The sequence below is a fragment of the Eleginops maclovinus genome, chromosome 7 (assembly GCF_036324505.1).
Source record: "Eleginops maclovinus isolate JMC-PN-2008 ecotype Puerto Natales chromosome 7, JC_Emac_rtc_rv5, whole genome shotgun sequence".
Lineage (NCBI taxonomy): Eukaryota > Metazoa > Chordata > Actinopteri > Perciformes > Eleginopidae > Eleginops > Eleginops maclovinus.
The window spans coordinates 11,603,533-11,627,033 of record NC_086355.1 but is presented as its reverse complement, the minus strand read 5'-3'; the positions used below and the strand labels follow the sequence as shown (position 1 = coordinate 11,627,033).

The following is a 23,501-nucleotide window of genomic DNA, read 5'->3' as shown; positions in this document are numbered from 1 at the left end:
ATTAGTTCTGCTAGATATGTTGAGTGTGTATGTAACCTAAAACACTGCTTGCTCACTTCTCTTACTCCGTACCAAAGTTGAAGCTGTATTCATAAAATATGACCTTAATGCAGCCAGTGCTACATCAAATAATTGAACCTTAAACAGCATCAATGAGAGAAAAATGTGAAATATGTTTGTTTTTAATTATGATTTTCAAGTAGGATCACAATCATTCGGCACCCCTGTTTACCTTGTCAGGTGTTTTGGTCACAGTGCTGCAGAGTACAGACACGCACACACACACACACACACACACACACACCACAGTGACCTCAGACTCCATCAAATCAGGCCCATCTCAAATGCTGCCTTCGCACAAGCCTCCACACCCTCCATCTCTCTGTGGCCTGAACCAGGGCTTTGTCCACCGGAGAATAACCACAACTCCTGATGTATGTGCATGTGTGTGTGAGCAAGAAAGAGAGAGACAGAGAGAGACAGAGAAAGAGAGAGAGAGCGCTGAACTTGTGTATGGGATGTAACAGGTTGCATTGCAGGGTTGGATGTAACTACCACAGAGAGTTGTTGAGATGAGAATGTTTTATTCAAAGAGTAAAATAATTACAAGAGTCATTTTAAATGATTGTCAGGACAACACTTCACCTTCCTCTAATGTGTGTGCAGTGAATAAACTGTAAGTTATTTATACAATCCGGGTCACGTCATTCAGAAGCATTTAATGACATTTTCCCCATGCTGTTCCTTGGTGAAAGGGCCTTTTGTAAGCATCTGTAATTGGATTACAGCATGGGGAAAGTGGAGCACAGGGACACTGTGCTCCACTTGACATCTAAAAAGAAAACTAAATTATCAGATTGTCAATATGGCACTGTGTGTGTTATCAGCATGTTGGGCAGTGCATCCCTGCTTTTCTGGTTCTGTTCTTAATTTTGTCCTCTTTCAAAACATTTAGTTTTCTGCACCAGGGTTAATCTCATTCTTCAAGTCAACAAATACGTATGTGTAGGTACTCAAAATGTCGGTGTATGGCTTTGCTTACCAGTCATTTCTAAATGACTAAACAATGAGAAATCATGGAAGAAACAACTGAATATTTCACAATGTAATCATGACAAGGCAGGCTTGACATGATCAAATTGGCAACACTTAACAGAGAGTGAAGCCATGCATTCGAACTTTCATACGCTGTTCCTTTAGTTATTCTAGAAGCAGCCAAATAACTTCAGAATCAGTTTTTTAAAGTTTATGTGTCCTAGTAGCACATACATATGTCTTTTATTTATCATTTAGGAATTTGCTGATAGCTGTATTAAGAACAGGCTCCTTGATAGAAAATATTGTTTTGAATTAAAATCCTTCAAATTAGACAATCTGAAAGGAAAATCACTTTTAGTCAAACTACTCACACTAGGCCCTGGCTCTGGGATTCTTTCAGGTCATTAGCTTAAATAGGTTGGGGACCAGAAACTCAAGGTCCACTCAAGGTCAGATAGTAAATTGCAAAATATTTGACATCCTCACCTCCGTCTCGTATGTTACTCAACTTGCTGAATGTGTGACTATTATAATAACACCACTGGTAAAACTAAAACCTAGAGTATCTCAGTATCTAAACCACATTTGGTTAAGCGGAGGCGAAACATCTTCCACCAAAAATGATGTGAAGATATAATTTAACCCTAGCCACACTAGTGAGGTCAAAGGGCCAGATTCCGTGTTTCCGTTGTAGGTAGACAAAAACAGTACGCTGTGTGTGGGAACGAACAATGTGTGAGAATTTGCTCTAGATGTTATCTCTCCCAGGTAGAAATATTTCCCCAAAAGTAACAATTATTAGATAAGTAGATAAGAAGGACTCCACAGTCATGACTTTTAAAAACAAATTACAAAACAATACTTAGGTGAACTGTGACTGTGAAAGCTTTTATTTTTGAAAAGATGTAGAAACCTCCCAAACTTCAGTCTTCATACAAAATCAGAAAGAAATAATGCACACTAGTGCTCCTGCACGTAAGACATCTACTTACTCACTATGGGTTTTTTCATACAAAACAGCAAAGCTTTGGCCAACAAAAGGAAATAAGTAGAAAAGGCCCTCCAAGTCACGTAAATACAATGAGTATAGCCATGCCTGGAACAAACCTGAGGCTGTAAAAGACATTCAATGCTGCCTGTGGTTTTGGTTCGCCTGGTTCATTTACCATGAGTGTGCTGTGAGTATGAGTGAGTGTGCTGTGCACCAGCGTGACCAAAAGCCTCATCTGTTAACCTCTTGTGAGATGCGGTTGATTGCTGTTCCATGACACCAACACTTAACTGTAAAATGTTCCATCCATGTTTCCATCTGCATGCCTTGCTATGGCAAATCTAAAATGTTCAGGAAACACTGATGGCAGCATACGCTGTGTTCTTTTTCGTCACAACATGCTGTTCTCCGGCAGGTATCTGAGACCTGTGTATGATGGCTGCATACACTGCATGATCTGACACTTGACCTCCAGCTGCTATGTTTGCAGCAGCAGGCTGCTGCCCATTGATCATCGGGGGAGGGTGTGATGGTGGTCTGTCCGCAGGAGAGTAATTGATTTCATGTAAGTAAAAAGTGGAAGGAGCACTCGCACTGGGGAGGTTAGGTATCATCTGACTCGATCTTTCCTATGACACAAAAAAACACTAGATTTAGGATGAAATAAGCCCGAAAAGTGATTGTCCTTGACACCATTTTGACTCTTCAACATCTGGGTTGAAGGATTTGTTTGAAATTTTTGGTAATTAGGCTAGAGTTAGATGTCCAATAACAGCCTGAGAGTGCTATCACACTTCTCATCTAACTTCCAGCAAGAAAGGAAGTTCATTTATTTCCCTTAACTATTTATTATACATAACATTTAGCTGACAATTTTATCTAAAGTGACTTACAATAAGTGCTATGAGGATAAAAATTCAGAACAGTAAAAATCCTGCAAGAACGATAGCCTCAAATAGGATGTACATTTTAAAGTGCTAGAGATCATTTGGTGTCCATCACATGTATTACCTGCAACACCTTTCCCTTTGTTTGGTTGAAGGTAAGTATTCCTGTAAAGAAGACATACAATAATGGTTATTTAGAAAGATCTAGAAAACGTTTTTTACTGTATTTCAAACTGGGAATAGATAATGTTATTACGTTTCCAGCCATAAAAATCCATGTGGGTTAACACTATCAGTGTGAAAACCAGAAGAGCTATGCCAACACAGATGTAGAAGTAGGGCAGACAGGACACCTCAGTGGCAGCAGCATGTGCAACGGAAGGAGTAGTAGTGCTTGGTAGCTCATCTATAGAAGAATAAACAGATCAGTTTTAGTCTTTTTCCGTTAAACCGTATGTGTATAACTCGAGAAAAAATAATAACTTCTTACCTGCACTATAGTCAGAGTCATTACCGTCCGTGTTTAAATCTGTAAATGAATAGAAATTGCATTTAATTAATAATGGATTATTATAAATCTATTATTATCACTATTATTAAGTGAGCCAAACCGCCTACCTGACACTGAGATGTTGATGCTGTTACTGATTTGCTCAGACTTGTATCCTTTTAAAAAACATCTGTACAGGCCGCCATCAAGAGAGGAAATACGTGTAAAGGTCAGATATGAGATGAATCCATCCTTAATGTCAGTCTGTGTTATTTCTATATTCTCTTTGTATTTAATCTGATCACAATCATTTGTGTCCAGCAGTTTACACCAGGTGACATGGCCTCGTTCTCCACAGTGTTTGACGGGACAGTTGACCGTCAAATTGTGTTGTGGGACAGTTTTATATGTGGCGCCTCTTCGGACCATCACTGCACATAAAGAGTCTGAAAAAATACATTAAAAAATCAGATATCCTAGTCTTGTTTTTCATTTTTACATGTGATAAAACAACAAAGCTGTTTATAATGTCACGAATAAATACCAGATAACATAAACCTCTCGATTACGGAACATTATTTTTAAAAAATCCATCTTTTGTGTGATAAACTTCTTGGAAATATCTTAAAACTTCTTAGGGGGATCCTATAATAAATTAAACACAATTTACACAATACTTATTCACATGCTGTAATCTAAAGAGTAACCTTTATTTAGTCTTATCAAGATCTGCAACATAACTTGTAACTAAATCTGTCAAATAAATGTAGTAAAGTAAAGGACACGTTTTTAAAACTGTAACTAAGTAAAGAACCTAGGTAAGTTAAGTTATATTATATTTTTATATTCTGCCAACAATTGAAGGTCAAATCATAAGATAAAAGAGGCTTACCGTCAGCTTTTCCAGAGATGCAGACGAAGCTAAAACAGCAAAATATCAGCAGATGGATGTATGGTAGTCTATCCATTCTACCTGATGTGTTCATGGCCATGAGATTTCACAGTTTATCTTACACTGGTGCTACTACTACTGCTTGGGCTCATTTCACTTGTTTCAAGCTCACCACTTCCTTTCCTCCCACATATATAAAAGACCACTCTGCATGTGTTTTCTCAAATGTCACAAGACAACACAGGTCAGGATGTGCACACCCATGAAAATAGCGTGCCTACCTTTGCTATTTAATTCTGAAATACACCCTTACAGAAACACACAGATGTAAGGCAATCCTTTATGCAAAAGTGGAAACACAAGTTCTAAATGTCATTGAGTTGACTTGTTACTTTGTGTCAGGGGACTGGGGAGCACTTTTGTAATGTGCACATATTCATCATCTCAACAACTCTGTTACGTAGTCCTAAAGTGTCTCAAGAGCCTAGTAGGAAGTTGTGAAATGCTGGCTTCAAAGTCACACTGAGGGCTTAGATAAAACAAATTAATTTAAAAACGACATACTATAGATATTATTAGTTTTTTATCCCAGGTGTAGATGATTGGTGACTCTGGATGAACTGCATTATCTTGTTTACATAATAAAAGTTGTGGCTTTGTTTTACTCTTTTGTTTGTGTATATTAACACTTGCTCTTCCGCAGTAGACTGAGGACAGGTTATCCTCAGGGTTATGTAGTAGTTCTGTTACCCAGATTGCTCCAACAGCACCCTCTAGTGTATAATGTAGTACCATGTACTACATTTGACCGACATGAATAAATGTTTTCTGAATCGTGTATGTTAATACAATCTACACTTTCAGATCAGAGGTTTTTTCAGTCAAAAACTGACTTTACTACATTTTGCATATTAGAAACCCATTCATAATCCATACAAGTCTACACTCTTAACAATGACACAGCCTGTGAAGTGAACTGGAATTTGTTCTTGATATGAAAGAAAGGTCAGTGACTTCCTCATATTACTCATCAACAACATTTGCAAAATCATGCAAATGATACTGAAGACTCTACCAAACGGTTTGCTCTTGTACAAAAATAATAAACATCTGCATTTACAACATATTTTAACCCGAAATGATGTTTCGTTTCTAAGAATTCACAAACATCGCGAGACATTCCGACACCAGAGAAATAATTGTGCAGGTAGAATAGTAACGCAGTAAGCCTGTTTACTATTGGTTAAGAGGACAGCAGAAAAAGATTCGCAATGGAGAGCTGAAGACTCACAATGCAGAGCTGCAGGCTCAGAGAAAAGAAAAGAAAAAGACACGAGTGTGCGCAAGCCAAAGCAACAGAAGGTAACTTTCTCTGGGTCTGCTGCTTGAACCCCGAGAAGTTAAGAGACTCGTGGCAGAGTGTTGAAGATATGCAGCCTCTGTCAGCTGTGGAATCGCCGGCTTTTAGAAAGCTTGTCAGCCAAATCCCCGTTAGGACACCAATGACAATGTGGGCTAACGTTGCCATATTAGAGATTCATTCATATACAGCAGGTTACTAGGGCATGCAGAGGCACCACTACCATTAACAGCGACGTAATGTTACCGGTGTCAAATATTATTTACCCCAGTTAAATGGAGCATGAGTTTAATTTCTAACTATTTTCCTAATTTTCAGCATGTGTACTGCCAGATAGATAGAGAGCTTTAATTAATGAGACAGTAATAGGTGTTATTTATACTGTATTGCATTTTGGAAGTAACTTACCCAATATTGATGGAGTGTTAAAAATAGTGCACAGGAAATAAAAATGGCACACAAAAAAGGCTTTGTATCCTCTCTCTCTCTCTCTCTCTCTCTCTCTCTCTCTCTCTCTCTCTCTTTCTCTCTCTCTCTCTCTCTCTCTCTCTCTCTCTCTCTCTCTCTCTCTCTCTTTGTCTCTCTCTCTCTCCCCCTTCCCCCTTCCCTCTCTCTCTGGCCTGTTTGCTCAGACACATCAGGAGTGAGATCAGTGAGATCAGTGTCTACTTCTGTTGTTAAGCTTAGGGTTGCAACAGAGACCTGTTGCCTGCTGACAAACACCCTGTGAACATCAGGATTCTGTGGGGTGAATCATGGGAAACTGCACTTCAGGGTAAGTAATGACACTTTGGTTCACATATAGGAAAGGGCACTACACTAAGACATTTTCATCAGGTGGTTATAATGCTCAAACAGCTTTCTTGAAAATGCTGCATGAAAATGCTGCATGTACAGAAGACTTGATTGATTAATTAGAGGAAAATATTGGCAAGACATCATTTTTATAGAATAATTTGAATTAGTTAGTGGCACTTGTTAAATGAAAAATGGTTGCATGTTCACACTGTATTTAGCAGCTTCTGCATTTGCTTCAGTGAGGAAATAGTGGTTTCAGAACAGAATTGGTATCAGCTGGATCAAACATAAAGACTTCTCTTACAGTCCTTTACATTTTTGTTTTTTAACATGATATAAGATGTTGTCCTAGAAGTATGCAAAATGCCTCATCACATGTAGTTAATCACTGACAAATACAGGTGGTCATAGAAAGATGTGGGTTGCATATTCAAAGTGTTTCCTGTTGCAGCACACACTGTTATCTGTTGAGCTGTCAAGGAAACACTGGTGTGGTCAAACTTACACCTTTAAAAAGACGTAGTTTGATGTCTGAGATTATGCTTTATGGTATTTTATGGTGTTATTCACATCTCACTGAAGCTCACATCAAGATATATAAACATTTTCAAGCAATGAATATTTCTCACATTAATGAGTTTATTGCTCTTTTTGACAGGAAGAAGAAAAGGAAAGGTAAGTAGTTAGTAATTATAGTAATTGGAATATATTTATAGTACGCTGAACAGTTTTAATTTCATATATTTACATGTTCTCTTCTCAGGGGATTCTGCAGCTGAAAACAGCACAGACAGCAAGGTAAACCTCCCCACATCAATGTTGAGTCTATTTTTGTTTAGTATATAGCTTCATAGTTATCAGTATAAGCTTTATATGGAACATGGGTGTGTTCCTGTGCTTTTATCTTGTCAAGCCAGAGGTGCTGCCTCGTTAGATTTGCATACTGGAATATGAGTGTAAGGCCTTTACTGTAAAAGAAACTGAGGCTCTTTATTTCACATGCAGGAAGTTTTAACCACCACCCACATAAAAAAAACCCTGCTGGTTGATATAGCATGTAAACAAATAATACAATGATTGATGTGTGACATACAGCCGCGGAAAAAATTAAGAGACCACTCCAATTTTTTCTTAAATCTTTATCTCTACATGTATGGCAGCCATTCCAGTGTTTGTTGAATTTCCAACACAGAAATAAAATGCCAGTAGTTTATAGAACAAATAAAAAATTTAAAAATCATTTAACTCAAAAGACATCTCTATAAAAAATTTAACAAGAGAAACTGATAATGCTAAAGTGGTGTTTTGATTTTTTCCAAGGTTGTATGTTCAGGAATTATATCTGACTCTGTGTATCATCTCATGACAGCCTAAGGAGGACGTATTGTATGCCTCTATTGACCACAACACTGCCAAAGGACCGAGTAGAGCCAGGGCTATCACTGACGATGATTGTGACTATGCAACAGTTTTTGTCCCAGCACCACCTCAGCCCGAGTGTGTGTCTCAGTGCTCCTCTAAAGATGAATGTGCAGACGATTATGTACTGATGGGGTGAACGGAGACGAGGCGGGTTCATTCAGGCTATTGCACGATGCAAGACTTGTATTTAATATTGCAAAAAGGAGATCATCCAAATTCCACTTCAGCTGGCAGCAGAAACAAGCCCCAAAACGACTGAACAGGACTGGGATTTCACTTCTTCAAGGACACATACTTGCATCGCATTTGAACTTTAGAAACTCAAACTGGACAATTATGTGCAACTCTTAAGTTAGATATGAAAAGTCATGACCACAGTATATCTGGAATCACTAAGTCAGATGAAAATAATGGTGTATGACTTTACTTTTTGCCAATCATATGAAGGGCAAGTCTCAAAAAGTCAAATCCAGTAGGTTTTCACATGCCCCTTATTCACACGATGACCTTAATTAAAGTCTTTAGAACTTTTCTAACTGCATACAGGTTTGCACAAAACTTTTATGAGCTGCCCAAAGTCAGGATTTAACTGATATCGGTTGTTGCATGGATTGTGTCATTTCCTGTTAGTAGGAAATGCTGAAGTATATTTTGATGACTAGTATGTCATAGATACAGTATACAATTAGTATGTAATATACATTTTGAACATAATATTTGGCCCTTGGATGTGAATGCCAGCAGCTATTTTTGTTTTAACATCTTAAAAAAAAAAGCCAATTCTCCCAAACTTCTGACAAACCATTGTTGGTTATGGCATGACCTGAGAAAGGAAGAACTAATTTAATCTTAACCTAAAAGCCAGAATGTAATGATTTTTAAACTGTTTTTGATATGTTTTTGTTTATAGACGATTGGGTCTTGATAATTACTGTGTTAATTGTGTTATCTTCAGTACTGAGAGGTGTGGTGTAGAGTTGCTACACAAGTGGAGGGACTGTTTTTCCACAATGGAAGGAAAAGGAATAGCAGCTAAGAAAAAAAGTAAGCATAAAGCATAACACATATCTTAAACTGCTTTCCAGATTGTGTGCCCATTTTGTAAAATAGTGCTCCTAGAACTACTGCAAATAGATAGCAAATAGATTTTTAATGCTCGAGAACTTTTATTTTGTCCTTGTTTTGTATGTGTATGCAGAAAATGTGTAGCCTACAATTTTTCTCTATAGCCTTGTCTACCTATATCATTATTTATTTGATTGATTGGATGCATAGTATATTGGTGAAGGTTGCATTTGTTTTATTTTTATTTATATTTTTTCAGAGATTAAAAGTTTATAACTACTATTACAGAGCTTTGTGTGTTGCATCAACTGCATCGCTGGATACATTGGCAAGAAGTTGTATCAATAATCTTCTAATTTAAAATGAAATCTTCACTAAGGTCATGAAAAACAAAGAGTTTCATTTAGACAGAAGTTAAGTCTTCAGTTTCATCGTTTCTGTTCAACCAAATGATCAATGAGGCATTTAGAAACATTATAGCAGCTGAAGTTTTGGATTTAATCTCAGGATTTAAACAGAAATACCCAAGCTCCGCAAAAAAAGGAACCCTCAGCTCCAATCAATGACATTGGAGGCACATAACAAAAAAGGTTTAATTTAATTAAACACTGAATGAATAGAATTATAATTAATAATTATCCGACTGTGAAACAATACACCATCATGACCATGGATGTTCTGATCTCCACCAGTAGATGGCAGAACAGTCTCTTTTGACAGTTTCCATTTCCTATCCTCTTACTGTAATACGTTTCTTCAGAATTGGGTTTACACTCGTCATGAAAGTATTGCATCAAATTCATATAATCAACATTTAACTGGACAGTTCAAGGCTGATAATCAAAAAAGTAACGACAAAACGTAGATTAGGTTAAACCAATGATCAGTTTCGTGCAGGTCTAAAAACTGGTTAGGCGTTTGATCTGTTTCAGTATTAACCCCAGCGGGACTTTTTTTTTTATTATTATTAACCACGTGGTGCTTTTTACAATTTGTGTCACGCTACTGCAACTATATTAACATATTACCATTATGGAAACTTCCATTTCGGAAAAAAACAACATCCTGTACTTCTCCTCATGTACTACTTGTAGTGTTCTTTTACATTTTTGTAGAGCTCACCAGTGTGTTCAAATGTGTGTTTAATTAACACATTACAAAATGATGTTGTTAACACATGTCATGAATAATTCACATACTATTGTCCACATTATTTTGAGGTAATACTACACCTGTGTTCTCTCCTTTACCTGATTGACTTCAACAAGAATCATTAAAAAAAATAAGCATAACTATATCTATAAATATTTTGTATTATTATAAATATAATACTGATCATATAATTGTAGTCCATGTATTTCATGAAAAAGCTCCATAGACTTGATCCGCTGGTTCATTGCATTTGTGGGTAATGGTCTCCATGGCACGCACAAATTAGAGATGCATGAATGCTGTACATGAGAGCCAGTGTGTTACATCAAGTACATCCCCTGTTCCATCGGTCAACAGTTCAGTCAGGGAAGAATCACAGTACACTCAAAGGTCTCTCATTGGAAATCTTTTGTCTAACTTAGTATCTGCTATCTTTACTATTGCATCATTTCTCAGTTTCACATCCTTCAGGCTCTCATGAGCCAAGTGCATGTGTGTGTGTGAGCATGATGCATGTGCAGGATTCTATGTGAACAAATCTGCAGATGAGTTATAGATAGAGTTGACACGTTGAACATAACTGGCGTACGGCTGCACTTCCTCCACATCTTCTGTCTGTCAAAACCAGAGAAGTGTCATTATGAACAACGTTAACATTTTGTAGCACAAACAACGGAACAATAAACTGCTGACATACAGGCGAGAAACCCACCGGTGGAGATTTGGATGGTGATGTTTCGGAAAGCTTGCATCGCCTAAAAGTTTGACACAGAACCCAACTATTTAACAAAAAGGTTGCAATTACACATTGTGATCATCTTTTTATCTCATTTTATCTCACCTCAATAGTTTCCTTTGTGCAAAAAATAAAATTCCTGCCAAAAACACAATGATTACCACAGCTGTAAGGATGTAGAGCCAGGGACCATAACCTGCCATGAAAGAATAAATAATAAAGGTTTGTGAATAATCTGCTGAATATTAATACAGCATAATACATTTCTAAGGTTGTAATTGCTACTGTAATATACCTCGTCAATGACATGCAATCATTTTAAAACATGTTATTGTTTTTGCAGTACACACAATGTCTTCTCGTATGCCATCCACTCAGCAAAAGACTGACCTATTTTGAGCTTTGGAACTAAAATCTCTGGCTCTTTAAACAACGGGTGCCTGATAGAACAACTCAGGTTTCCTCTTTCCATTCCCTCAAGGAGATCTAGATGACTTTCCACTGTAAAAACATCCTGAGAGCCTGTCACGGTCACAGTTGAAGAGTTTCCAAAAAGACTCCAGCTGAGGTTGGCAGCAGGGTTTCCTCCTTCAGCTTTGCACACTGCCGTCATTTTACTGCCAACATGCTCTATCCAGCCTGTTGTTCTTGGAAGAACTGAGAAAAAAAAAAAGAAATCAGACTCTCAGGATACTTTATGAAATTCAATCCATATATATATTAGCAAATACACTACTAAACCTTCCAAGTAGTTTTTATTTGATAGCGTAGGTTTTATGTTGAGTATAAAAGAGTTCAAGTTAAAATCTACAGAAATATTGTCCAGAGTAACAAGGACTTTGTCAGTGTGGAAAGGCGTATTGTTTTGGGGGTTTACACATTTGACTAGATATTAAAGAACAGGCTATAAACAAATATTATTACATCATATCCTTGTGAAGGAAAAAGTCCTACCTCTGATAGTGACATTGATCTCATAGTCTTCGCTTCCTCCATTGTAAACAGAATTACACTTGTAGACCCCCATGTCATCCTTGGAGAAGTTTGGGATGTGCAGGTATGACTGAGCACTAGATGTGTTTCGAAGAGACTTGCCATCATTGCAGGAGTCTTTGATTTCGCCACGATTATCAAATGCTATTCTACACTCTCTCAGTTCTCTCAAGTTTATATTCCAGGTAACAAACATCATGTCTTTCCATGTCTTATTGCTGCATGTCAGGTTAACTTCACTCCCCTGCGTAAAGGCTTTATGTATTTTCACTGAAAAAGAAAAGAATAGTTGCTTTATTGATAGTGGTATAATGATTATGCAGATCTGGATTTATTCTACTCTAAAATATTAAACACCAAAATACAATAAAATCATAAAATTAAACATTCAATTCTGCATGGGACATGGATGTGCAACCACAAAAAGGTATAACAATAAACAATAAAACAAACTATGTAGCATATAGCCTAGCATGTATCACAGCATAAGAACACAGCTATAAAATAAATCACATAGTTTTGTACAGACAATAAAATAGCTTCTGATTTAAGAAGTCATGTTCATATCTCTAATGATTAATAGCAATGATGCAGAACAAAATCAAGCATTCAATCGAAGACATACTGGCAAAAGCTGGGCAAATATTTAGTATAGCCATAATTTAAAAAAAGAAAAAATGAAAAGAAAAACTTAATTGCTATAGTCTTTGTTTATTATCAACTCATACTACAAAATATAAGTAGGAAATAGATGGAAAATATGTTTACCAAAATACTGAGGAGAAGAAGAGGTGAAGTTCACAGAGGTGCTTTGGTTAGTACCTGAGAGAAATGGAGGTGAGGAAAGAGTTAGTAAAACTGATATTTTTTTGATCAGAAAACAGCAGTTAGTTATGAATTGTAGGTCTTTAATCAGCAAAGTGACAATCAAGGTGATTTATTTGTTAAATGTTATTATCTTTCATTGTGAGATCAGCAGTGAAGCAAGTTCTGGTCCGGCATGACAAAATGCAGCAGGGTTAAATCACAGACAGTTTAAAGAGAAACTGCACCATTTCCAGTTTTTAGTAATTGCAAAAATCCACCCCCAAAATAGAGGAACATTTTATCGTCCAATCCCCTATTTCCATATCCTCACTGCTGAGGACTAACATTTTACACCCAATCTGAATTCTCTTGAAAGCTCAAAGAATTAAAATGAAAGATTTTGAAATCACACATTGAAAACCTTGGTCCGAGTTAAACTTGATTTGGGTAGCATAATTGTATACTGTATGAAAAAAAAGATTGGTTCTCCCTTCAAGCAAGAAAACATTTATGTTTAAGCATTTGTATCTTGAATGGATTACAGTGACCTGGTATGCATGGCCATTGCCTAAATCATTTGGATACTTTATTACATTGTGCTTTATGTTTTTTTACTGGCTTTGGAAATTCTGTATTAGATAGATAGAATCGGAGGATGAAACCCTCTTTATTTGTCACATACATGCACACAGCAGAGCACACACAGTGAAATTTGTCCTCTGCATTCAACCCATCATAGTACTAGGAGCAGTGGGCAGCTATTGTGCAGCGCCCGGGGAGCAATGGGGAGGGGGGATTGGAGGTGTCCGGTGCCTTGCTCAAGGGCACCACAGCAGGGCCTGTGAGGTGAACTGGGACCTCTCCAAGTAGCAGTCCACCTTCCATATTTCAAGTCTGTTCGGGGACTTGAACCGGCGACCCTACGATTCCAGTCCAAGCCCCTACTGACTGAGCCACTGCTGGACATTCCACTGTTCTTTGTGTACTGCTCGAAATGGCCATCTGTTTACGTTTGCTGACTTTTGTTTTGCCATCTATAAAAAAACAAAGTCAATTTGGGCTGCGCTCCCAAAATATTCCACTGATGCAAAATTGTTAAATTGTCAAAAAGTAAGCTTCTTCTTTCTTACTGGTAAAATGTACACAAGAGCCAAACATTGTCAGAGCTGATTACTATGGGGGAGTTTCAAGTCCATTTTTAAGGAAGGATAAAATGTAACTCAGGCTATGTAATTGCTTTTTATCTGTCATTAAAAGTGCTTTAAGTTATGCCTGTTCTATGCATTAAGTGTTCTTTTATTACACATCACCTAAATATTGTGCTCTTTCATTTGTAGTGTTTGACCATTGTATTTGTCATTTTCTGGTGTCACAAGGTTTTTTAACATAAATTAGATTATTTTGCTTTTTCTAAATAAACTGATTTTAAAAATAAACCATTGACTGATTTTTACTGTAAAGTGTTATGCGGTTCTAAAAGTTGTTTACATCTTACAGATGTAACTAAACCCCATCCAAGAGGTGGGATGGCAAAACCACAGAGCTTAAACCACAGCGCCTCCTCCACCGAAAAAAGCTGCCTCATAGTGTTACCCTGATCAAAACTCATGATTTCCACTGTAAACGAAAGAGGCTTCTTGTTCATTTAGAAAATATGGAAGATTAACATGCCTTCTGCAATACCCCACTTCCGAGCATGTTCTTTCCACTGACTGAGTCATACCACAGACTATATAACAGAAGTCTCAGAGGGGTAAACCGCATGTGTAACATTGAATCAAAATGTTACCAAAATGTCATGGATTTCTATAGTAAATAACTATATTATTAACACTGCATGATATTTGTGTTAAATTGCATGTTAACAGCACAACATATGTCCATTGAAGTTCCACAAATAGCACATTCGTACAGTATGAAGAAAAGATACAAAGAGGAATTGTTCATTCGAAGCACAATATACTTTGCTACTTATTATCTATAAAGACAACTCCTTAGGCACTAAAGTGCATTTTTAAAAAACAATGTCTGTATAAAGCTGTATGGCACTTAAACATCTGAAATGCTGAAAACACATGCCAACAAAACGTATTAATGTTCAAACCTGGTTTGATGCTCTGTGCTTCAGACAGCAAGAAAACAAGCATGGCATAAATCCACGTAATGTCCTTCATCTCCAGTTCTTCAGTAAACTGCAACCTCAGTGCTCACTAGTTAGAAACACATCAAGTCTTTAAATCCTCAGTCCTGAACGCTGTCTAAAGAAACAACACACTGTTGTGTGGTTTTGTCTGGGCTGTTCTACTGTTTGCACTTTCCATTTCACTATGTATCCCCGATAATCTCAGGGTTTGAGTTAAGCCAATTCTCTACCCTATCCAGACTAACCGAACCTCCTTGACACCCTACATAAAAAGAAATAAAAAGGACATGTGACTGAGAGCCCTCCCTCCTTCCCTTTCCACCAAAACATCTGACTTATTCTACCACACAGGATGACATATGACAAGACACCAGTTTACTTTGTTGCTTGTCAAAAGATCACATTTTTTTCAAAGCAGTATGTGTGAACACTCCAAGCTAGACAACATTATTAAGAAGATATATTAGACACAGTCATAATTTGTATTTGCAAATGTTTCTCAACTTTGACTCCCTGACTCTTTGCCTTGCTAACTGGGGTAACAAAAAAAAATGAAATGCTATACACCAGCCCTGCAATAAATCAGACTTTCTTGAACGGTGAAATGAAACTAAGACTAAACTAAGATGTAGACTTTATTAACAGTTTGGAGACTGTAGTTTGTGGCGCTTTGGACCTGCATTGCACTGTGGGTGTTTATAACATTTAGTCTATTTTGTATTGTTATAATGGTGTCGAATAACTCTAACATCTCATTGACCCCCGACACAATGGGCAACAACTATAACACCTAATGTGAAGTTTAATCAAATCACAAACACAATCAAAACACAAACATTATAACCTTCATGAAAGTAGGACGTTTTGCCAGGTTATTGTATTAGACTGCATATTTCAGATACAACCTGGTCACTGAAATGATTAGAGAGAATAAATCTTTCATGCCAAGTAAGTGTTATTTGTTAAAAGGTCTAATGCTGGTGTAAGAAAATCTTGCTCTATAACAGTTATGTGAGTTGCTTGTATGTGTTGTTTTCAGAGCATCAAACGCCTGTGGCTACAAGCCACATTTGTTCGACAGTTCATCATAGATGAATTATGTCGATTGTGTGCGTGTGGTTAATAAGTTTATCTTGCAATGAGATCTTGCTATTGGCTGATTCATATAAGATTGAATAGGATGTAAAAACATGTTTTTCCTTCTCTTGAGTGCACTATGACTCTGCCCATGATTGCTACATAAACACTAGCGTTCAATAAAGACACACATTTTACACAAATAGAAAGGTGATTTAAATGTTATGGCTAAACACTGATTTAAAAAAACAGTAATAACACTTATGTGAGTAGGTAAACTTTTCAAAAATAAGCTTTATCCAGGCACTAGGCAGTTCTCCTTTTCTAAGATCTATTATTAGACAGTGTTTATTCAACAAAAGCAACAGAAGTTCAGCTGATTATGAGCTGGCACATACAAACTACATTTATCCAAAGAATTGCCAAACTTCCTCGATGTGCTTGTGTGTGTGCGTGTGCACTGCTTCCCTCTGATAAGACACACTTCCTTTTGGTGTCAAAATCAACTTCTTTGGAGACCTAAAATGATGTGAAGGGTAAAGAAAAAACGTGTACATTTATCAAATGAAACAGAGAAAAGATCTTCTGGAAATTAATAAGATCTAAATAGTAAGAAGGGACTTCGCAGATGTTAAATGTGTTAAAACAAATTATTGTTTGCCATTTTAAACACCTGATTATCAACCAACTTCATAAAAATATGGTTTGCTTTCATAGAAACAAAGTAACACTTTATTCTGTACAACGATCTCACTGCAGCTATTTTTGAGGCACTAGCTATTAACATGTTCTGACTCTCTGCTAGTAGGCTGTATACATATATAATGAAACAAAAACAATTTTCTTTTTACTGCACAAGGGTTAGAATAGCACTTTAATAAAGTATAAAAAAATAAGTATAATATGTAGACCCATCTTCTAAAAGATGTGTTAATGATGTGTTAATGCTTTAGACATTAGTAAGCTACGAATCTCCTTGCTACTAAATCGTGTCGTTGTATTTCGCCTGTTTGGTACATGGTTTGGGACGGATCATTTTAAAACTACATTACCCACCAGCCCCAGTCGCAGTCTATTGGAAAAAGAGTAATTCGCAGGAAGGGGTTTTGTTTATGCTTGCCCTTTAGGTTGGTTTATTCCTGTAGAGTCCCTGGACGTCGTCATTGACTTCTCAATGAGTTGTTGGTACATTGGCTTCCACATTTCAGGTTTTGTCGAATTACAGTTTATATTCTACAACACCTTATTTGCACCATGTATGTTGAGTTGTTGGAGGAGAATGGGATATAAGATTTTCATTGCCAGCAAATACGTTGTATATGCTGTGCATATGACCAATAAAATCTTGTAACCTTGAAACTTGAAACCTTGAAAAACTTCCATGACCAGTCTATGGCGATGACTGAACCATGACGTTAACGCAGAACATGAAATACCCCCTCCCACTTTCAAAAGCTATGTTTACCGTCTCCATGGTGACAATACGCAGAGTTCTTTGATATCACTTACTGGAGAAGAAACTCAACCTCAAAACACGTTTTTTTTGTTGCTTAAATAGGACAATGAGTGTATCTGTCACTCGCACAATTTCGAAGAAAAATTACGGCAACAAAGTTGTTACGCGGCAGCGGGAGTATGACCACTTGTACGGTAAGCAAACTAAACCGAACGCCAGCTGACCTGAGCTAATCTCATTTGAAAACGTGCTAAACATTAGCTCATTTGATTGGAATTAACTAACGTTTACCCAATAGATCCAGTTTACACAGTGTCATCGGAGGTAGACCATGCCAGATCTTATCTGAAGGCCTATGCGTCTAAGGACCGAGTCGTAAGTTACGTCTATTAATTTGTCATGCATTGTTTGTGTTGCTAACAATACCTATAGGAAATGCCATCAAAAAACTGACAGTTAGTCATCATAAGTACAAGTTCTGAGACATTATTTGCACACGTATGTTGGGTTAAAGTGTTATCATCATAGGTGTATATCAGTGGTGGAAGTAATTAAGTATATTTACTCAATTATTTTCCTTAAGCACTTTTCTGACATACTTGTACTGGAGATTATGTATATATGATCTTTTTCTTTATACTTCTACTCCAATACATTTTGAAAGCCAATATTTTAAATGTTTACTCCACTACATACAACACACAGTTACGTTGTACACAAACACATGATATGCTGATATGGTTGCAGTACTGCAAAACTAATTTACACAGTATTTAATGTTTCTACATTTGGTCCACACAGAGAAGCTACAATACTTAAATGTGCTTATATGTTTAAAAACAGGATAATACAAAAACCATAATAATACAAAGATCTGTTCTGCTTGACGATTACTTTTACTTTTGATACTTGTTTTTACTTGCTTTATATTTAACTGATAATACTTGTGTACCTTATATTATTCTGAAATGGTTCATGGTACAGATTGAGTACTTTTGTATATTAAGTACATTTTGATGCTAATACTTTTGTAGAATTTTGAAATCACAACCTTCACTTGAAGTGGAGTATTTTAAGACCATAGTATTTGTACTTAAGTAGAGTATCTGAGTACTTCTTCCAACAGTGATAGATTTGTGTTGAATAAAACATTTTAAAAACCTACTGAATGTGAAATACACTCATTGATAGCATTTCTCTCCGTCTGTATTAGAGAAGAGTGCCTGAGTATGAGTCCATGTTCAGTAACCTGTCCCACCACCCTCGGTTTACTGTTCACCTGGACCCTGCAGACCCGGTACCGACCTCTATTGATCGCTGCTGGCGGGGCCACACTGATCAGCGTAAAGAGGCTCTGCAGCAGCTGGCTGGGTACCACAAACAGACACCATTTTAATGAGTAGCAGCATTGAATTGTATTTATGGTTCATTTCTGTCAGTCATAACAAATAAAAACGTTGTCTTTTGGCATTATCTTCTTGACAGGATTATTCCAACTGCCGAGTGCCTTGTGACCGGAGTTGATAGCTGGAAATACTTTAAACGGTTTGATTAACCAGCATACACTCCGAAACTGTGAATAGGGTGTAATACAATCATATAAAAAGTTTACTAAAGTTGACTGTCATGCTGCCACAGTTTCCACATTAAATATTGACATACAATATTGACTCTGACGTGGTGATCCATTCTGTTTCCTTTAGCCCGCTGATTCCTTTTGCACAGCATGCTCCCCCGGATGTTATTTTTGCGTTGCCTAAGTACGTTTGACAGTTTACACTTCTTTATTTTCCAGACATTTCTGTTATGCTCATTTGTTGGTAGAGGGTATATCCTCTGTTATGTCTCATCAGAGAACAGTTTGCATCTTCTGGTGGAAAGAATACTGAGCAACAGCCTACACACGTCACTGTGGGGGTCCAGACCGACTACAGGGAAAGTGAAACCCAGACGGACCCGTACAGCTCTGAGTATGTGGTACAACCTGGGCCATCTCCCTCAGAGCTCCTTCGTCTGGCAGCTTTGACTTGGGGTACATGATCAACTGTTCATATCTTTACCAGTTATAAACTATACTATATAATTACCTTTTTCAAACCATACATCTCATCACTGTTGTACTCAGCTAAATGGTCTAACTGTACCTTTAGCGTCTCATAATTACCAATGCTTCTGATCTACCAATTTGCATATTTCATTTATATCCTCCTTCATGACAATTCCCCTCAGGTTGTGGTCTGCCTGCAGGCCTGGCAGAAGTGGAAATGATAGAGCGTGCACGGGCAAAAAGAGCTTGGGAGGCCACTCTTCCTCCATTGAATGACATCAGTCAGCTGGACAAAAGGAGAAGAATGATGGAAGAGATGGAGGTCAAAGAGTGGGCTTTCAGAGAGGAGAAATCGAGAAGTAAGCGATACTGCAAATAAACTGCTATTCTTTAACATTTTCCAACAAACTTGAAAAAACATAAATAGAGGATTAAACAGCAGATTTAACCATCTAAATGCATGCACCTGTTGACCAAGTAGTATTATTCCTTAAGCCATCACAATTGTCCTGCAGAAAACGATAAAACTTGTGTATGGAGTTAACTGCTGTTTTCTTCTATACTACCATTATAGACACCAAAGATGGAAAATGGGCTTGAACAAGTTCTTACATTGTTAAGGCAGTTTATCTTGTCAAAATGCCACAATCATATACTTCTGGGGTTAATACTGTATGTGTCTAACAAAAAACCAGATTAAGCCATCTTTATGCTTCTGCTGTCTATGCTTTGCAAAACCTGCCCTTCTACAATGCTCTCTGTCTCTGTGATGGGGGGACCAGGTTGCAGGAGACACGTCTTTCTGTCCTGAAGGACCTCCTGAGACAAAGAGATGAGGCCCAGAAAGAAGTCACAAATGACAGACTGAACCAGATATATTCTAAGAAACAAAAAGACAAAGAGTCTAAGCTGCACAAGATTCAAAATGACTACATCAGGGGTAGGACAACAGCTGCCTCTTTAACATAAATGTATGATGTGAAGCTTCCTTCCATTCTTTCTCATCGATTTCTTTGTTTTCATTGTTATTTTGTCTGTAGAATTGAGAAAACTGGACGCTAAGGGGCGAAATATGGAGAGGAAGGTAGAGCGTCTTGGTGTTATGAAAGAACTGAAAGATTCTCAGGCATATGCCCCAAAGAGCCGCAGTGATAAGTTCCCCAACAGGAACAACCGAAGCCAGGAGTTAAAAAGCCACTACTTAGATACATATGAAGGTCTGAGTCTAATGTTTCTGAACAAATTGAGTAGATCATTTCCATACTAGCATTTCAGAGAAAATAGCATGTCTTTATTGTTAAGGTAACTTTCAACTTTTTGTCCAATATAGGTTTGGTGGAGCTAGAGGCAGGAATCTCGGCCTCTGTCCTTAAGACATGGGGGAAAAAAACAAAACCCAAAGTCCACATCCTCAAGAGTATGATCAAGCCCCCAGTGTGCAGAGAGGTTGACCTGATGATAAAATACAAGGTAAAGCAGACAGAACTTCCTCAAGCATATTTTCTCAGTTCTAATACACATTAATTATTAATTGTGGCTCCATAGGCTCTCAAAGAGGAGCGTGAGAAAGAGGAGCAGATGCAAAAGAAATCTTCACGTTTTCTTCTCAAGAGGGAGAAGCCTGTTGCTCGTCCTGTCACTCCCAGAGTGGAGGAGCCACCAGAGGTCAGCTGACGTCCAAGACTCTAATTGACCTGGCTCACTAAACATGTTTTATTTTGTTCATGTTAATACATTTATATGGTTTTCATTAGGGAGATGAGGAGCGAGAGGTTGCGGTCATCCACTTGCAAAAACTTCTAAGAGGAAGAAGTATCCAATATGAGGTAATAACCTGTCTGCATGGAAATGTGTTTCTACCTGCATGTCCGTGACCTTTCTATTGTTTAAGTGCATATAGGACTGTTTTGATGTGTTGCATGTAGTAAGAACGCTCCTACTCCCTTCTATGCGTGTTGTTGTACAGATGTTTGAAGGCAAGGAGAATCATCTGGACCTCATCCATGAACTGAGGACCGTCCATTCACTCCAGAGGGAGGAGCAAGAGCTACAGAAAGCTGACAAAGGGCTTGTAATGAGCCTTAAAACACAGAGAAACAAACATACCCATGAGGTAAAACAGAGAAAAACATTGACATACAAAGATTTACAAACTCCAAACAATCTCACATCCCCCCTCTCTCTCCCCCGCTAGAGCTCTCAAGAGGAGGCGTCCCAGGCCAGAGTGGTAGGTGCAGAGCTTGAACATATATTCGACACCTTGTCCAAGGAGCTGATTCATCTCCAGGAGGAGCGCAGGATACATGCATTCACACTCCTGGCTGAGAGAGACCGTCGCATGCGAGAGGCTGAGGAGAGTGGAAGGAGACAGGTGGAGGAGCGCAGACGCAGAGAAGAAGATGAGATTTTCAGACAAGTGCGTACATGGGACATTTTTAATCTACAAGAGTGCAAAAGAGACTAGTTTGAATAGTACAGGTGTGTATGCAGATGTGTTTGTATGTGTGAGTGGTTTAATGCTTAGCATGTCTTTGCCCTTTACAATGTGTCAGGTGGTTCAGGTACACCAGGAAACTGTGGATTTATATTTGGAGGACATCATCCTACGGACCTTGGAGCAGTCAGCTGATGAGCAGGCCAGGGAGGAGATCCGAACGACAGCAAAGGAGGTCAACGACATCGCTTATGCCATGGAGGATAGGTAATAAATTAATCAGCATATCTGCTCTTTTATTTAATTGAAACATTTAAACGTAATGGTAATTAACTAAATTAATGTTGTGTGGGCAGCCAGAACAATCTTCAGTCGGAGGAGATTGTATCAGAGTTGGTGTACAGTTTCCTTATCCCAGAGGTGGAGAAGATCACCGTCAGACAAAGAGGTTTGGGACATTTTTCAGTTTTCACTGTATTTCTATCCAAGAATATCTCAAGAAAGAATGTTTCTGTTACTTTTTAGACCGTTTTTTAAACATAAACAAACTCTCTCTCTCTCAGTGCACCAAAGGCAGCATAGACACTTGCAGGCGACTCGGAGCATCATTCAGGGGACTGTAGAGCATTCTGGGATCCTTCCTCTTACTTTGGGGGCTTCTCAGTACACTTGTCCCTCTGAAAGAGCGTCCAACCGAGTCCTCGAGGAGATGCTCGGGCAAGCAGAGCAGGAGAAGGGGAAGGAGACAGAGTAGCACCACATTAAAACTGAGTAAAGATGACTAAGCATACAAAGTGTACTGAGATGCAGTCTTATGTCTAAATGTGTTGTTGATTCATATTATTAAAGATTAAAATTACTCATTGAGTTTTTATGCGCTGATTTAAAGTCCTTCAATTATCACTCCTTACATCTGCAATGCACACCTTTTCTGACAATCACTCCAATTACATCTGGAGACTACTGTGGCGGTACAGAGGAGTAAGGGGTCTATGATATGGGCCCTAGACTAAGGCAGGTACTGTTAAAAGTGTTTGTAATTTTATAGCTGGTGACCAAAAATGTGTGAAGTCATCAAATATAATATAATATAAATATTTGAGTGATCTCAAATACAATTTTAAGTAATTTTACTTAGAGGTTAGTAGAACATTAATAACATGAATTCATTTTAATATATGGATACATTAATCACGTTTATAAAAAGACATCATCAAGCATGTTGTCCATGGTTTTATTAGCTATGCAGCAGTGGGAGAAGTACTCAGATCTTATTACCAGATCTGAGTACCAGAGTGTACAAATACTCTATTACAGTAAAAGTCCTGCATTCAAAATGTCACTCAAGTAAAATACATCAGTATTAGCATCAACATATACTTAAAGTAGCAAAAGTAAAAGTACTCATTTTGCAGATTCGGTCAGTTTCAGAATAATATGATATGTTTTGATTATAACTATTAATTCATAAAAGTGTTATCAAAGCTGGTAAAGGTCTCGCTAGTTGTAAGGACTTTGTATACTACGGAGTAGCTTTGGAATTTACTCCAGGTGTAACTAAAGTCTGATTTAATGTTGATTATATTTCACATCATTAATTCAAATCTGTAAAGTAGCTAAAGGTACAAAATAAATGTTGTGGAGTAAAAGTACAAGATTGACCTCTGAATGTTGGTAGGGTAGAAGTTCAATGTAGCGTAAAATGGGAATACT

General features: G+C 37.7%; 4 protein-coding genes across 7 annotated transcripts; 2 read left to right on the top strand and 2 right to left on the bottom strand.

The window, feature by feature from the left end:
• Nucleotides 1-1,905: 1,905 nt before the first annotated feature.
• On the bottom strand, nucleotides 1,906-4,726 carry si:ch211-214p13.8 (uncharacterized). Its single transcript, XM_063887654.1, has 6 exons — nucleotides 4,299-4,726; nucleotides 3,535-3,852; nucleotides 3,407-3,445; nucleotides 3,173-3,322; nucleotides 3,041-3,081; nucleotides 1,906-2,658 (listed from the first exon to the last, which is right to left on the bottom strand). Exons 1-6 carry the CDS (start codon nucleotides 4,396-4,398, stop codon nucleotides 2,380-2,382), a joined length of 927 nt encoding a protein of 308 aa, XP_063743724.1. The 5' UTR covers nucleotides 4,399-4,726; the 3' UTR covers nucleotides 1,906-2,379.
• An 878-nt stretch (nucleotides 4,727-5,604) lies between these two features.
• si:ch211-214p13.7 (uncharacterized) lies at nucleotides 5,605-9,225 on the top strand. 2 transcript variants are annotated; one of them, XM_063887656.1, is made up of 5 exons: nucleotides 5,605-5,660; nucleotides 6,341-6,433; nucleotides 7,115-7,131; nucleotides 7,220-7,254; nucleotides 7,826-9,225. In XM_063887656.1, the coding sequence occupies exons 2-5, from the start codon at nucleotides 6,414-6,416 to the stop codon at nucleotides 8,012-8,014; spliced, it is 261 nt and encodes an 86-aa protein (XP_063743726.1). In that variant the 5' UTR covers nucleotides 5,605-5,660; nucleotides 6,341-6,413; the 3' UTR covers nucleotides 8,015-9,225. The 2 variants fall into 2 exon arrangements, with proteins under 2 accessions (XP_063743726.1, XP_063743725.1); XM_063887655.1 differs by lacking the exon at nucleotides 5,605-5,660 and having other exon boundaries at nucleotides 6,291-6,433.
• A 292-nt stretch (nucleotides 9,226-9,517) lies between these two features.
• Nucleotides 9,518-15,049, bottom strand: si:ch211-214p13.9 (cell surface glycoprotein CD200 receptor 1-A). 3 transcript variants are annotated; one of them, XM_063887650.1, is made up of 7 exons: nucleotides 14,736-15,049; nucleotides 12,593-12,646; nucleotides 11,786-12,094; nucleotides 11,222-11,488; nucleotides 10,937-11,027; nucleotides 10,793-10,850; nucleotides 9,518-10,710 (listed from the first exon to the last, which is right to left on the bottom strand). In XM_063887650.1, the coding sequence occupies exons 1-7, from the start codon at nucleotides 14,803-14,805 to the stop codon at nucleotides 10,621-10,623; spliced, it is 939 nt and encodes a 312-aa protein (XP_063743720.1). In that variant the 5' UTR covers nucleotides 14,806-15,049; the 3' UTR covers nucleotides 9,518-10,620. The 3 variants fall into 3 exon arrangements, with proteins under 3 accessions (XP_063743720.1, XP_063743721.1, XP_063743722.1); XM_063887651.1 differs by having other exon boundaries at nucleotides 10,808-10,850; nucleotides 14,736-15,048; XM_063887652.1 differs by lacking the exon at nucleotides 12,593-12,646.
• Nucleotides 15,050-17,325: 2,276 nt separating this feature from the next.
• On the top strand, nucleotides 17,326-22,647 carry cfap91 (cilia and flagella associated protein 91). Its single transcript, XM_063887085.1, is given in 18 exon segments — nucleotides 17,326-17,501; nucleotides 17,606-17,682; nucleotides 18,521-18,678; nucleotides 18,793-18,852; nucleotides 19,011-19,067; nucleotides 19,161-19,339; nucleotides 19,537-19,698; nucleotides 19,701-19,713; nucleotides 20,137-20,294; nucleotides 20,395-20,571; nucleotides 20,685-20,824; nucleotides 20,900-21,019; nucleotides 21,109-21,180; nucleotides 21,321-21,467; nucleotides 21,549-21,770; nucleotides 21,907-22,055; nucleotides 22,145-22,236; nucleotides 22,352-22,647. Coding segments are annotated over 18 exon segments (2,262 nt in total). The 5' UTR covers nucleotides 17,326-17,413; the 3' UTR covers nucleotides 22,543-22,647.
• The last annotated feature ends 854 nt before the right edge of the window (nucleotides 22,648-23,501 follow it).